The following is a 15,975-nucleotide window of genomic DNA, read 5'->3' on the forward strand; positions in this document are numbered from 1 at the left end:
CAGACTGTGGGGGCGATATGCTGACTCTGTAAACCGCTTAGAGAGGGCTGAAAGCCCTATGAAGCGGTATATAAGTCTAACTGCTATTGCTATTGCTACTGCTAAAGGTGGTCCCTATTTTTCTACTTGCATTTTTTACATACTTTCGACCTGCTAGGTTGGCAGAAGCTGGGACAAGTAACGGGAGCTCACTCCATTATGCGGCGCTAGGGATTTGGACTGCTGACCTTTCTGATCGACAAGCTCAGTATCCTAGCCACTGAGCCACTGCGTCCCAGTTTATTTAAACCATATAAACCAGTGCACAAACTATCATGCTGAGCTACTTATCACCTGGCTCACTTCTAGTATTAAACTATGAACCCTAGTTCATACAGCCAAAGGGTAGATTTACAGAACACATTAATTAAGCCAAACCAAACGATTCATCATTTGATTAGTGTGTGCTGTGTGATTTTTGACATTCTGTTGGGGATGGGGATAAGCATGTATCCAAAGCATGACTCACGCTACCTGGGCTCGGAAAGTGGGAGGTGTCTGCTCTCCTCTCCTGGTGAAATCCTTGTAACCAAACTCTGGATCCTCCACAAAGCACAGAACGTTGGGGGGCAGGGAGTGTTCAACAATGTCTGCTGGAGATAGGAATCAAAACAAACACACGTAAACCATGTTGTGATGCCATCAATAGTACTTAAGCTACGAGCCTCGGTGGCACAGTGGTTAGAGTGCAGTACTGCAGGCTACTTCTGCTGACTGCCGGCTGCAGATCAAATCCCACCAGCCTGAAGGTTGACTCAGCCTTCCATCCTTCCGAGGTGGGTAAAATGAGGACCCAGATTGTTGTGGGGCAATATGCTGACTCTGTAAACCGCTTAGAGAGGACTGTAAAGCCCTGTGAAGAGGTATATATGTCTCAGTGCTATTGCTATTAAGACTTACATACTGCTTCATAGTACTTTACAGCCCTCTCAAAGCGGTTTACAGCAGGGGTCCCCAACCCCCTGGCCATAGACCGCCACTGGTCCACAGCATGCCAGAAACCGGGTCATGCAAACAAGCATACTCCCCATCCACGGGATACAGGCAGCCCAAAAGACCACACCCCCTCAGGCCATGGAAACACCTCTCTCTCCATGGATCCGATCCTTGGTTGAGGGACACTAGTTTACAGTCAGCCTCTTGCCCGTAACAATCTGGGTCCTCATTTTATCGACCTCAGAAGGATGGAAGGCTGAGTCAACTTTGAGCCGGCAAGGATCGAACTGCTGGCAGTCAGCATAATTAGTCTGCAATACTGCATTCTAACCACTGCGCCATTACTGCTCGTACATCAAAAGGTTTGGTTGGATTTTTGAGGGGATGGATGAAACGTGCACACCAAAAGATTCCAGATCTCCAAGCCATTCTCCACTAGGTCGTTTGACTAAAACTCTGAATGGGTGGAAGTCTCAACGCTCTTCAGAGGTAGCCCTGCCTCACCTGAGGGAGTCACAAGTAGGCTCTCTCTCTTTTCCATCTCAAAGCGGGTCTCCATCTCTTCCTGGGTGACACCTTCTTCCTCCAGCTGGCACTCCTGCAGTAGTTTCATCCTCTCCATCAGCATTTCCACATCCTCCATAGCATCATTGCTCTGAGGAAAAGTGAGAACAGGGAAGATCATTTCAGGCAGCAATCCACCTGCCTTACTTCACAATTCAGCGGCAATGTTGCATTCCTATGCTTTGCCTTTACTATCTGTTGAACTCTTCTACCACTGGTGAAATCCTGGTCGGGACGAGTAGCGGGGGAACAAAGCAAACTCTAGTAGGACCACACCTGGAATACTGCAACCAATTTTGGTCACCATACTACAAAAAAGATGTTGAGACTTTGGAAAAAGTTCAGAGAAAAACAACTAAGATGATCAAAGGCCTGGAGACTAAACCATATGAAGAACGGCTTCTGGCTAGTCCAAGGAAGAGAGGAATTAGACGTGATAGCAGTCTTCCAGTATTTGAGGGGCTGCCACAAAGAAGAGGGAGTCAAATTATTCTGCAAAGCACCAGAGGGCAGGACAAGAAATAATAGCTGGAAATTAATCAAACAGGGAAGCAATCTGGAATTAAGGAGAAACTTCCTAACAGTGAGGACAATTAACCAGTGGAATAGTTTGTCTTTGGGAAACCTTGGATGCTCCCTCCCTGGAGGTTTTTAAGAAGAGACGAGGCAGTCACTTATCTGAAATAGTATAGGTTCTCCTGCTTGAGCAGGGGGCTGGACTAGAAGACCTCCAAGGTCCCTTGGGTACTTGAGAGACCGCCTCCTGCCAATTACCTCCCTATGACCAATTAGATCCCACAGATTAGGCCTCCTCCGAATACCATCTGCTAGCCAATGTCGACTGTCGACCCCTCGGGGGAGGGCCTTCTCTGTGGCTGCTCCAGCCCTCTGGAACGATCACCCCGTGGAGATCCGGACCCTCACCACCCTTCAGGCTTTCCGCAAAGCCATTAAAACTTGGCTGTTCCGGCAGGCCTGGGGCAGATGAGTTCCCAGCCCCACTTGACTTGTTGCGACTGTTGCTTGTTTTTAACTTGTTTTGTCTTCTGTTTTGTTGTTTGTATTCCCCCCCTACCTTTGTTTGTTAGCCGCCCTGAGTCCCTCGGGAATAGGGCAGCATACAAATGGAATAAACATTTCCAACATTTCCTTGCAGCTCTATTCTATTCTAAAAAACTGGTCCCAACAATCTACCTTCTTGCCTTCTTTGCAAGAGTGTACCCATCTTCTCTAAACCGGATGGCATGGTTTTCGGACCTCCCTCTGAAAAACCACAGAACTGCTTCACCAGGAAATTCTTCACGTTTGCCCAATACCCTAAGCAAAGACCAACCAGGGTTTTGAAGATCTCTCCTTCTCTCTAACCACCGAGCAATAGTAAACAACCGAGTTTCCATTGACTGCTTTTGCCTCGCCCTTGGCTCAGAGTTAATCTTGGTTTTGCTAGTGTTAGAGAGTCCCTTCGCTGCTACTCAGCAAGTGGGGTTTACTATGCTGTGCTACGCCCTCGTTTGCTGGATTCTGTGCGAGTTTTGGGGACTTGAATCTTGTGGCTGAATCCAGCCCAGAGACAGCAGAAGTCGGGAGATGCCTATCCATTTGGTGGCATCTTTTTATTTATTTTTGGGGGTAGAAATTGTTGTTATGGGAGAAGGACCCAGGATGGTTTAATTCATTCTGGATTCAGTGGCTTAAAATTAAGTTGGGTCTCCCCAGTCATTAATTTCACACCATCACTACACTATGTTGCCTGTTTTGGGATTATCCAGGGAGGAGGAAGAGGGGGAAGGGGAGGAGGAGGAGGAAGAGGATGATGACTGTAGAGGAAAAATCAGCAATGTAATTAATTAGTCATCAACTTACAACCACAATTGGGGACAGGATTTTTGTTGCTAAGCAAGGCAATTGTTAAGTGAGTTCTGACTTTACGACCTTTCTTGCCACAGTTATTAAGAGAGTCAATGCAGTTGTTAAATGAATCATGCAATCATTAGTTGTCTCTGCTTGTCAAAGGTTGGTTGTGAAGGTCACAAACAACAATCATAAGGTCACAAACGACCCTGGTATGTTGCAACCATCAAAATGCATGCCAGTTTCCAAGCCCTTGAATTTTGATCACATGACTGTGGGGATGTTGCAACCGTTGTAAGTCTGAGGACAGGCCTTAAGTCACCTTTTTCCAGTGCTGTTGTAACTTAGAATGGTCACTAAGTGAATGGTGGCAATGGTGGAATGGTGGTTTAACTTCCCAGTCAAAAAGTCCATGGAGATTCTCAGCCATCCAGGTCGTGGATGTCCCAAAGGTGTTTTTTCAAGAGGCAACTGGACTTTCTGGTTTTCCTTTGAAGATGTTTCGCTCCTCATCCAAGAAGCTTCTTTGGTTCTACGGAAGAGAGCTGAAGAAGCTTCTTGGATGGGAAGCGAAGCATCTTCAAAGAAAAACCAGGAAGTCCAGTTGCCTCTTGAAAAAGCACCTTTGGGAGTCCCAGGCAAAGGCATTGTGACTGCCTACCTCGCAAGATACTGTGCCCCCCATGCCAACCAGGGCCCACCCACTTTGGGGCCAGTTTTACTCCAACTTTAAGGGCTCCCTAAATGCATTAAAAAAAAAAAGCCACCAGGATCCATCTCCCCATAATGGGCTTACACTGGAACTGTTTGTCCCATCTTCCGAGCTGGGGCTACCGTCGCAGCTGCGTGGCGAAGGTGGTTGGAAGATGTGCCCAGTTTCCTGGTCAAGCTCCAGGTTGATGCCGCAGCCGAACACGAAGGAAGCCAGCGAGTGGTAGTGTGTCAGCAAGACCAAGGCCTGGATGAGCTCGGCTAGAGACCAACTGTTTTCCCCAGTTTTTAGCAGGGCCTGGAAGAAAGAAATCCAAAAAAAATCTCTCAGCTCTCTGCCTCAAATCAATGTATTCTCTCCAAAGCCCCTGAGCACAGGACAAGCAGCAATGGGTGGAAACTAACCAAGGGGGGAAGCAACCTAGAACTAAGGAGAGATTTCCTGACAGTTAGAACTATTAATCATTTGGATGATTCGCCTCCGGAAGTTGTGGGCGCTCCAACATTGAAGATTTTTTAAAAATATATTATTATTATTATTATTTTAAATATACATCCACATTGTGTGTGAACAGAGTTGGTTCTGAGTATCATTCATATTAATCCAATTCACAATAACAGTATTAGTAATCCCCATCACATTTATCAAATTTAAGTAATCCTCATTATATTGTTCCAACATACCTAAACAAGAAGTGCCTGACTCCTCACCTTTCTCTCTATCTTCATCTATGCCTTTCTTGTTCAATCTGAACATTTCTCTGTTGTGTATCAACAAATTTGACTAGCTATCATTCATATTGATCCAATTCACACTAACATTGCTCATAATCTCCATCGCCTTTGTCAAACTTATATAATCCTTGTATTTAACCGCACGTAAAGGGAGAATGTCTTTTTTCTTCTTCACCTTTTTACTATACACAAGATGCAAATAACAGCAACAGTTTTCTACTGAGAGGGGGTTGACCACGCCCCACGTCCAAATATCCACTTCTAAATTGAAATTCAGTAGCTGACCCAGCACCAGCTTCTGCCTTTTGGTCTGCACCAGGAGGAGCTGCGCTTCTTCTATAGGTATCCCTATCAGCTTCCCCTCGTGTAAGACGAGCAGGAGGTTCACCCTCTAAACCAGTGTTTCTCAACCTTGGCAACTTGAAGATGTCTGGACTTCAACTCCCAGAATTCCCCAGCCAGCATTCGCTGGCTGGGGAATTCTGGGAGTTGAAGTCCGGACATCTTCAAGTTGCCAAGGTTGAGAAACACTGCTCTAAACCTTTGGGCCTGGGTCTGCCTGTTTCAGGACGGCTGCGACGCAAAGTGGCAGGCATAATTTCAAGTGGTAGATGGAGATAATCCCGCAGGTACTGAATGCCCTCATTGGTCAAATCCCAATAAAAATGCCTCCAGGCACACTGTACCCTTAACGTAGCTACGAGATTTCAAGCGCAGCATTGCTTTCATAACATGGAGGTTGGCCACATTTTTATTTGCTAGTTCTTACCTGGTTTTCATATTAATCCAATTCACAATAACAGTATTAGTAATCTCCATCCCATTTATCAAGCGGCTTTTAAGGTTTCTAAGAAGAGATTCGATAACCATTTGTCTGAGATGGTATAAGGCAGTGTTGGCGAACCTTTCTGGCACCGAGTGCCGAAAAGGGAGCATGCGTGCACATGGTGCCAGAAACTGGAAGAGCAGCTGCCCAGTGCACATGCATGTGCCGGAAAGACAATCTTTCTGGTTTCCAGAGCATGCATGCACACTGGCCAGCGGGTTTTCGCCTGTGCATGCGCACAAGATGCCAGAAGACCGCGTGGCTGGTGTGCATGTGCGTGCCAGAAACTGGAAGTTCATCTTCCTGGCATGTGCATGCACACCGGGCAGCTGCTCTTCCGGTTTCCGGTGCTCCTGTGCGCATGAAGTCCAGCTGGCCGGTGGTCCGGAACCTGGAAGAGCAACAGGCAACGGCTCATGTGCCCGGAGAGATGGCTCTGTGTGTCACTTCTAGCCCATGTGCCATAGGTTCCCCATCAGGGTATATATAGGGTTTCTGACCTGAGCAGGGGGTTGGACTAGAAGACCTCCAAAGTCCTTTCCAACTCTGTTATTCTGTATTTAGGGAGAAGACAGCAGCTTTCCTGTAAAGCAGGAGTGTCCAATCTTGGCAACTTTAAAGCTTGTGGATTTCAACTCCCAGAATTCCCCAGCCTACCCCAAATCATTATTTGTCTCATTAGGAAAGATACAAAACCATCTACAAAAGTAAAATGGACAAAGGAAATTCCCCAGAGGAATTTGCTTCAAGACACTAATTCTTGAGATGTCTCCTTCCTTGTGCAATGCTATAATTTTGTTTATTTGGTTTTGTCTTAGTGTGTCACATGAACCCAGGCATTATGGACTGTAAATCAGAGTTTATGGCTTAGTGTGGAAAGAACCAAGTTGCCGGACAAACTGGTTTTACAAAAAAAAAAAAAAGAAATGATAGGAAAATGAAATATTTGCCGTCTTCTTTTGACTGCAGGAAACAAAAATAGCTCCAAGTTAGTTTGATCCAACTCACTTTCCACTAAGTTTGGCACTCACTTCAATGTGCTCCTTAGTGATCAGCCAAGGCCGGTGAGCTAGGATCTTGTTGATTTCATTCAGGTTCCTGAGTTTCTGCGGAGCATACTGCAAACCTCGCAGCCAGGCTGGGTCCCCTCCAACCTGCAGAAACTCTCCCATGTGGAAGCCCACCAGGTAGGAACAGTGATGCCTGGCAGCTGCCTGAAATAGAAGGGAAATATTGTAAAGTAACTCCCAGGGGCAACCTGTGAGGATCTAATGCAGAGGTGCAAAATATGCCCACGAGGTACTTGGTAAAGGTAAAGGTTCCCCTCGGACATATGTGCTGGTCCCGACTCTAAGCTCATCTCTGTTTCAAAGCCAAAGAGCCAGCGCTGTCTGAAGATGTCTCCGTGGTCATGTGGCCGGCATGACTAAATGACAAAGGCGCACGGAACACTGTTGCCTTCCCACCAAAATGGTCCCTATTTTCTACTTGCATTTTTAGGTGCTTTCGAAGTGCTAGATTGACAGAAGCTGGGACAAGTAATTGGACCTCACTTTGTTACGTGGCACTAGGGATTCGAACTGCCAAACTGCCAACCTTTCTGATCGACAAGCTCAGCATCTTAGCCACTGAGCCATCACATCCCTGTAGGCTGCTAGAGGCCCGTTATTTTTCACATTCCCATGTGGGCAAGACGTAATTTCCAGAAGAAGGGAGAGATATCTAGGAATCAATATCAAGACTGACTTTGATCCATCTAGTTTAGTGCTATCTACAGCAATGGCAGGAAATCGAAATGAGGGTCTTTTTTTTTTTTTAGTTTTATTTGTAATTTTAGTCCTAGCAGTGTTTCTCCACCTTGGCAACTTGGATGGGTAGAATTCAGTCTCCAGAATTCCCCACCCAGAATGACCGCTCATTGTAGCAAAAGAGCAGACTGAGCTGGGTGGGCTGAGTTAAGCGAGACGTCAGTCTAGAATCATTACGTTGCCACAAATGATGTAAGTCCAAACCAGTGGTGGGATTCAAATAATTTAACAACCGGTTCTCTGCCTTAATGACCAGCTGGGTAGGTGGGGCTTGGTGGTCGTGTGACTGGATGGGCATGACCAACTCAATGTCACTCACGTTGATGGTGCTTCACGTTAGCTGTTACAATGCAATAAGGGTTAACCGGAGAGGCAGTTTCTGTAAGCAGGTCAATAAAGATTAGGCTAGAAACAACACCAGAATGTTTCCTTCCTGCCTTCCTTACAGGATTAGCCCTGCAAAGTGGGAAAAACACAAAAGGAGATTTCTTCCAACAACTGGTTCTCCTAACTGCTTAGAAAGCTAATAACCAGTTCTCTCGAATAGGTGCAAACTGGCTGAATCCCACCACTGGTCCAAACCCTCCTGAATTCCGTTGACCCTTATCTGGCACTGATTTAGCACTGAACCTTACTTAACTAGATCTTTAGGCTTGAGCAATAACTGCAACTTAGAGTATGGCCCTGATTCTTCACACCTAATACTCATGGGGTAAAAGGTGACATGGGCAGCAAGTTTTATTCACAACCACCACCCATTGGGCTGAGAACATCACCTACCCAGTTTCCTATGGAGCTGCATGTCCCTGCCTGCTGGGGCTTTGAATCTAGGTCCCTGCGGTGCTTGCCCACTCACCATGATTGCGATGTAGTGGCGCTTGTGATACGGCAGTGGCCCATCCATCCTCAACAAGAGGTACTGAGTCTTCCAGAAGCTCGTCAGGTACTCTGGGTGTAGTCCCATCACCATGGTAATGTTATCCACTCTGCCCGTCGAAACAAAGGCTTCGATGAAGAGGCGTCGCTGGGTGCTTTCCACTCCTTCTTGTAGGATCTACAGTAAGGAGAAGGGCAGGGAGAGAATAGCTCAGCTGGGCAGAGCATTTAGCTAAGCTGTTAAAGTACATTGATATATACAGAGAATGGGCAAAAAAAGACCCTGCAAGGTAGAACATCATCATAGTTTCTACTGCTGGAGCAACAGGAGAGGAAAATAGTTGGTTTGCCAAAGATCCCTTGGGATGAATTTGGCTATCTCAAATAGCAATAGCAATAGTAGTTAGACTTATATACAGCTTCATAGGGCTTTCAGCCCTCTCTAAGCGGTTTACAGAGTCAGCATATTGCCCCCACAGTCTGGGTCCTCATTTTACCCACCTCGGAAGGATGGAAGGCTGAGTCAACCTTGAGCCGGTGAGATTTGAACCGCTGAACTGCAGCTAACAGTCACCTGAAGTGGCTGCAGTACTGCACTCTAACCACTGCGCCACCTCGGCTCTGGGAGAAAGGCAGAAAACAACGAGGGACAGTTTGCTGTGGTGATTAAGGCAGGGGTGAAATCCAGCAGGTTCTGGAGAACCGGTAGCGGAACTTTGAGTAGCTCAGAGAACTGGCAAATGCCACCTCTGGCACGCCCCAGAGTGGGGTGGGAATGGAGATTTTGCAGTATCCTTCCCCTGCCACGCCGCCCAAGCCACACCCACAGAACTGGTAGTAAAAAAAAAATGAATTTCACCCCTGGACTAAGGCACTAGGTGTGCAAAGCAGGAGTCTGTGAGTTCTAGTCCTGCCTTAGGTACAAAGCTATCTGGGCGACCGAGGGCCAGTCTCACACACTCGTCCCTTCTGAAATCTTGTCAAGAAAACAAGATTTTTTGTCAATTTTTTCCCCGCATCTTGTCGATTTCCCCCCACATGCCATCACTCTGCTAAACAACTCATTCCCATAACACCGTCAAACTTTTTACTAAGACTGTATTACTATTATTCTTCTCATTCTTCCTATTGCCTATCTCCTTCTACTTATAACTATAACCTTGTTGCTTGCATCTTTTTCAATTTATATTGTTTTATTTAGTTTCCTAGCATGATTTTGATTGCTTATTTAATATCCTATGACTATCACTAAGTAGAAGGGATGAGTGTGTGAGACTGGCCCAATGTATTTATGACGACTATGATCCTGATTTATCACTTATATCTTTTATATACACTGAGAGCTTATGCACCAAAGACAAATTCCTTGTGCGTCCAATCACATTTGGCCAATAAAGAATTCTATCTATCTATCTATCTCTCTCTCTCTCTCTCTCTCTCTCTCTCTCTCTCTCTCTATCTATCTATCTATCTCTATCTCTATCTCTATCTCTATCTCTATCTCTCTCTATCTATCTATCTATCTATCTATCTATCTATCTATCTATCTATCTATCTATCTATCTATCTAAAAAGTGTCCATTGTCCATTACTTTAAACCAGCTCCCAAAGAATAGGTACAGCAGAAATTATGCTCAATCGGTCAATAGATTTAATAAAGTAAATAAATTCACAATAAATGTATTCAATTTGGGGTGAATGCAAGGCAGAGCAGGCTGCAGGGATGTCTCTCGGATCATTTGCCATCTTCCTTATTCCTAATTATCTAACAATAGCAATCAAAGTGAAGTTGGGGAAACAAAACCCTAGCGGAAGAGGGTGGGGCGGGGAGAAAGAACAGGAGAAGGTGTTTTTTATTTAGAAAGATCTGCAAACTGAACTTGATTTATCCGCAGCCATAGCTTTCCACACGGCTTCTCTCGGCTATTTACCAAAATCGGGATGCTAGTCAACAGTTCTAAGATTAGCCTGACTCTGAAATGGTTCTTCCTGTTTTGAAAAACAAGACATGCTCTCTATCCAGTCCGTTTCACACCTGAATGCCCGCAGTCAATAGCTTCCCAGATCCCCTTCAAAGTCACAACTATGAAGCTGCCGTTTATTGTAAAAGAAAAAAAGTTATTAAAATCCTGGGAGTAATCGTCTGAAATGCTTGGAACGTGGGTGTAATTAATTTAAAATTAAATCCACCTGTTTTGAGCACTCCCCACCGGGCACTACAGGTCTCCTGCATGAGCAGGGGGTTGGACTAGATGGCCTCCAAGGCCCCTTCCAACTCTGGTACTGTTTATTGTTTACTGTTTACTATTTGCCACTGCTGTCCTAAAAGCAGGGATGGGCAGAGTTCAAGACCATCCTCCTGGATGATTTTTTGAAGCTACAATATCCAGCTGCTGAAGCCCCGTGCAAAAGACACAGACTCAACATGCAGAACCCAGGGAAGTCTTTTTAAGCATCAAGGTAGATTGGTGGAGAAAGACAATGTTAAAAGGCTAATTCTGGTCACATGCCTCCCCTCCCTCCAACTTGCTTAATTTCAAGAGAAGATACTTCGTTGCTGCCACGAAAAATCATACTGACATCAGAAATCCTTACTGATCTTATTAGACCAGTTGCCTAGAAATCAGACAGGAGGTCAGCTCTTGCCCCTCCTCCCCCTTTCTGCAAGCGTCATTCAAAACAACATGAGAACAGAGAGAGAACGAAAAAGAGAGCTCCAGTTTGGTCTAATGGTAAAGGAAAAATGGTAGAAACCAGGAGACTGTGAGTTCTAGTCCCACTTTAGGAATGACAACAGCTAGGATGACTTTGAGCCAATCACCAGGAGACCGTGAGTTCTAGTTCCCCTTTAGCCATGATGCCAGCTAGGGTAACTTGGGGCAATCCCCAGAAGACTCTGAGTTCTAGTCCCACCATAGGCATGACCTCAGCTAGGGTGACTTTGGGCCAATCACCAGGAGGCCAGGAGTTCTACTTCCCCTTTAGCCATTACACCAGCTAGGGTGACTTTGGGCCAATCACCAGGAACCTGCGAGTTCTACCCTCACCTTAGGCATGACATCAGCTAGGGTGACTTGGGCCAATCACTAGGAGCCTGTGAGTTCTAGCCCCACCTTAGGCATGACATCAGCTAGGGTGACTTTGGGCCAATCACTAGGAGCCTGTGAGTTCTAGTCCCATTTTAGGCATGACATCAGCTAGGGTGACTTTGGGCCAATCACTAGGAGCCTGTGAGTTCTAGTCCCATTTTAGGCATGACATCAGCTAGGGTGACTTTGGGCCAATCACCAGGAAGCCAGGAGTTCTAGTTTCCCTTTAGCCATGACACCAGCTAGGGTGACTTTTGGCCAATCACTAGGAGCCTGTGAGTTCTATTCCCACCTTAGGCATGACATCAGCTAGGGTGACTTTGGGCCAATCACAAGGAGACTGTAAGTTTTAATCCCATTTTAGCGATGAAAACCAGCTGGGTGATGTTTGGGAACATCAGGTTCAGAAGGTTTTAGGGAATGATTTAGATTAGATTTAGATTTTATTTGGTTTGTATGCCGCCCTATTCCCGAGAGACTCAGGGCGGCTAACAATAAAAAGGGGAGGGGATGCAAAAATAAAATAAAAAACAGCAATTTAAAATTCAACAACAGTCGTAACCTCGAATGGGGCTGGATAGTTCAACAGCCCCAGGCCTGCCGGAACAGCCAGGTCTTAGTTGCTTTGCGGAAGGCCGGAAGGGTAGTAAGGGTCCGGATCTCAATGGGGAGATTGTTCCAGAGGGCCGGAGCAGCCACAGAGAAGGCCCTCCCCCGAGGAGTCGCCAGCCGACATTGGCCGGCAGATGGAATTCGGAGGAGGCCTAGTCTGTGGGATCTGATAGGTCTTTGGGAGGTGACTGGCAGGAGGCGGTCTCTCAAGTACCCATGAGAAAGTCAAGATCTTGTGGGACTTCAGAATTCAGACTGATAGGCACTTGGCCCACAACACACCTGACATAACAATAGTTGAAAAGAATAAAGTATGGTTCATTGACATTGCAATACCTGGAAATGCACGAATTGAAGATAAACAGCAAGAAAAAATCACAAAGTACCGGGACTTGCAAATTGAAGCTGAGCAACTGTAGAAAAAGAAATTGTGTGTTGTCCCGATTGTAATTGGAGCCCTTGGAGCAATACCTAAAGGGCTACCTCGCTATTTGGAAAATTTAAATTTACCTGACTTGAACATTCTGACTCTACAAAAAAACATCCTACTTGGAACAGCTTATATCCTCCGACGTTACCTTAACAGTTCCTAGGTCCTTAATTAGGACTCGAGCTGTTGAGCTACCAACCAGCCCCAAAGGCTGTGAATCTCACCAAAGACTAACCACAAATAATAATAATAATAATAATAATAATAATAATAATAATAATAATAATACGAAACTCCGCCATTGCCGGTCCCAAGCCCGGATGAGAAAGGAGGAAGGTTGGGATCAGGTTGGCATCTGGTCCCGTAAAAAAAACCCCCGCCAACCCATACAATATGGTGAAAAAAACAAATAAGAATTCCATACCGCATCGGTCGTCGCGCGGGTTAACAAGGGCCTCGGCGGATGTTGGGGTCCCTGGACATCCGTCGACAAGTGGGCTACAAGTGGACCAGCCAACAAAACGACAAAAATATAGTGCAGATGAAAACCGTGCCATAATGGCCTGTTACTACAACTCAGAGCCAGAAAAAAGAGGCTATTTAAAGCGAATGTATGAATTATGGAAACAACAATATCCAGATTCAAATGTTAGTGAACAACGACTAGCAGATCAAAGGCGATTTATTATACGGAATAAAGTGTTTAGTGAAGTTGAACATGAGGAAATTCAGGCAAATTGCAAAACCCAAAAAACAATATCACAAGCGGAAATAACTGATATTCAAGACACAACTAAAGACATTATAGTAGAACTCCCAGAAGAAGCTCTTGGGGAGGAAATAATATCACCACCACTAGAACCAGTTATCACTGAACCAACTGATGAACTAACTCAAAAACAAAAAGAATTGAAGGATAAGATCATGGAGCATTTTCTGCTTAATGAGGAAAGGCAACGTTTACCATCACTAAAAACTGTGCCAAAGAAAATTTTGGCCCCTATCATGAAAATGGTTAATGCAGTGTTTTCAACAATTGAACCAGGATCCATCTTGGAAACAAACCAGTTAATGTACAGCGCAGCTGTAATAGTCACTAATGAACTAGGCATTAAAATTAAAGTACCTAGTCATACAACAGAAAAAGCATCAAAGCCAAAGTGGAAAATCCGTTTAGAACAAAAAATAAAAAATTAAGGGCAGATGCTAGTAACTTAAAGAACATGCATGAGCAACGGCTTAAAAACAACAAAATCATAGATCGGCTAATCAGGAGATATAGATTGGATACAAGAAACATCAATGAAGCTGTAGAGATTGTAAAACAGCAGATAACAGCAACAGCTAGAAAAATTGAAAGATATGAGGCACGAATCATCCAATATAAACAAAATCAGCAATTTCGATCAGACCAACGGCGTTTTATCAAAGTCTTAATGTAAATGGTGACACCAAAAGTGAAAAACCAGAAAAACAGGCCACAGTTGAATTCTGGAAAGAATTGTGGGAAAATGCAAAGGACTACAACAAGGAAGCAAAGTGGATACATGACTTTGAGAAAAGCATTGGCAACAAACAAATGCAAGTATTAGAAATAACAACTGAGATGGTCAAAAATCGAGTTAAAAAGGTAAAGAATTGGACATCACCTGGAAAGGACCAATTACATGGTTTCTGGCTCAAATATCTGACCAGTTTACATGCAATATTGGCCAGGCAACTGAATGAAATTTTACAAAAGGGCCAAATTGATGAATGGTTGACAACTGGAAAAACATACTTGATTCAGAAAGATCCAACTAAAGGAACAACACCTGAAAACTATAGACCAATAACATGCTTGCCAACAACCTTCAAATTACTCACAGGCATTATTGCAGATAACATGATGGATTATTTGGAAACAAACAACATCTTGCCAGTAGAGCAAAAAGGCAACAAAAGAAGGAGCAGGGGCACAAAAGATCAGCTTCTAATTGATAAAATGATATTAGAAAATTGTAAGAACAGAAAAACGAACTTGAATATGGTCTGGATTGATTACAAAAAGGCATTTGACTCACTGCCACATAGTTGGATCATAAAATGCTTAGAAACAACTGGCATTAGCAAAAATATTACATCCTTTACTGAAAAGGCAATGAAACAATGGAGAACTGAGTTGGCGGTAGGGAATGAGAGCTACGGAATGGTTAATATCAAGCGAGGAATTTTCCAGGGTGATTCACTTTCACCTCTTCTCTTCATCATCGCAATGATCCCACTATCAGTAATCTTAAAAAAAATGAAATTAGGCTACCAAACAGCCAAAAAAGCTGAAAAAATTTCGCATTTACTATATATGGATGATTTGAAACTCTATGGAAAGTCAGAAATAGAAATCCAATCATTGACAAATACAGTCCGAGTATTCAGCACCGATATTTCAATGCAGTTTGGCATGGAAAAATGCGCCACTGTATCCATAAAAGGGGCAAAATCACTGCATCTGAGGGAATTGAAATGCCCAATGGCCAACTAATTAAATGCAAAGAAAATGAAGCCTACAAATACTTAGGCATTCTGCAGTTGGATAACATCAAGCATGGAGAAGTAAAAACTATTGTCAGACGAGAGTACACCAACAGAGTTAGGAAAATTTTGAAATCTAAATTGAATGGTGGAAATACAATCAAGGCCATAAATACCTGGGCAATACCAGTTATAAGATACACAGCTGGCATAGTTAACTGGACACAAGCTGATTTGGACCTTTTGGACCGAAAAAACCAGGAAACTAATGACAATGCACTACAGTTTACATCCACGTGGTGATACTGATAGACTATATCTGCCCCGAAAATCAGGTGGCAGAGGATTATTACAAGTGAAGCAAACAGTTGAAGAAGAAAAACATGCACTGGCTGATTATTTAAAGAAAGTCAAGAACATCTATTAATCGAAGTAAAGAACAAAAATCTACTGAAGGCCCAACAGACGAAACAAGAATACAGAAAAGATGTGATAAAATCAAGAATGGAGAGTTGGCAGAACAAAGCACTGCATGGTCAATTTCTGGAAAAAATAAAAGATAAAGTGGACAGGGAACAAACTTGGTTATGGTTAAAAACAGGTACATTAAAGAAAGAAACAGAGTCACTAATCCTGGCTGCGCAAGAACAAGCTATCCGCACAAATGCCATTAAGGCCAAAATCGAAAAATCCTCTGATGATGCCAAATGCAGACTTTGCAAAGAAGCTGACGAAACTGTTGATCACATACTCAGCTGCTGTAAAAAAATCGCGCAGACTGATTATAAATTGCGGCACAATTCAGTAGCACAAATGATCCATTGGAATTTGTGCAAAAATTATAATATTAAAACAGCAACAAACTGGTGGGAACATCAGCCTGAAAAAGTCACAGAAAATCAGATGGTCAAGATCTTGTGGGATTTCCGTATACAAACCGACAAAATACTGGCGCATAATACACCAGACATCACACTGGTTGAGAAA

At 44.1% G+C, this 15,975-nt stretch overlaps 1 protein-coding gene across 3 annotated transcripts in view; it reads right to left on the reverse strand.

The window, feature by feature from the left end:
- Positions 1 to 15,975, reverse strand: part of SESN2 (sestrin 2) — a 45,995-nt gene that overhangs the window by 6,616 nt on the left and 23,404 nt on the right. For 2 of the 3 annotated variants that reach the window (XM_032227162.1, XM_032227160.1), the window contains 5 exons: positions 8,327 to 8,524; positions 6,694 to 6,876; positions 4,187 to 4,399; positions 1,480 to 1,630; positions 514 to 632 (listed from right to left, as the gene is read on the reverse strand). In XM_032227162.1, coding sequence (XP_032083053.1) covers positions 514 to 632; positions 1,480 to 1,630; positions 4,187 to 4,399; positions 6,694 to 6,876; positions 8,327 to 8,524 — 864 coding nt within the window. The remainder of the gene's footprint in view (positions 1 to 513; positions 633 to 1,479; positions 1,631 to 4,186; positions 4,400 to 6,693; positions 6,877 to 8,326; positions 8,525 to 15,975) is intronic. The other variant, XM_032227161.1, reaches the window with a different exon arrangement.

This window comes from Thamnophis elegans, chromosome 12, assembly GCF_009769535.1.
Source record: "Thamnophis elegans isolate rThaEle1 chromosome 12, rThaEle1.pri, whole genome shotgun sequence".
NCBI classification, from domain to species: domain Eukaryota; kingdom Metazoa; phylum Chordata; class Lepidosauria; order Squamata; family Colubridae; genus Thamnophis; species Thamnophis elegans.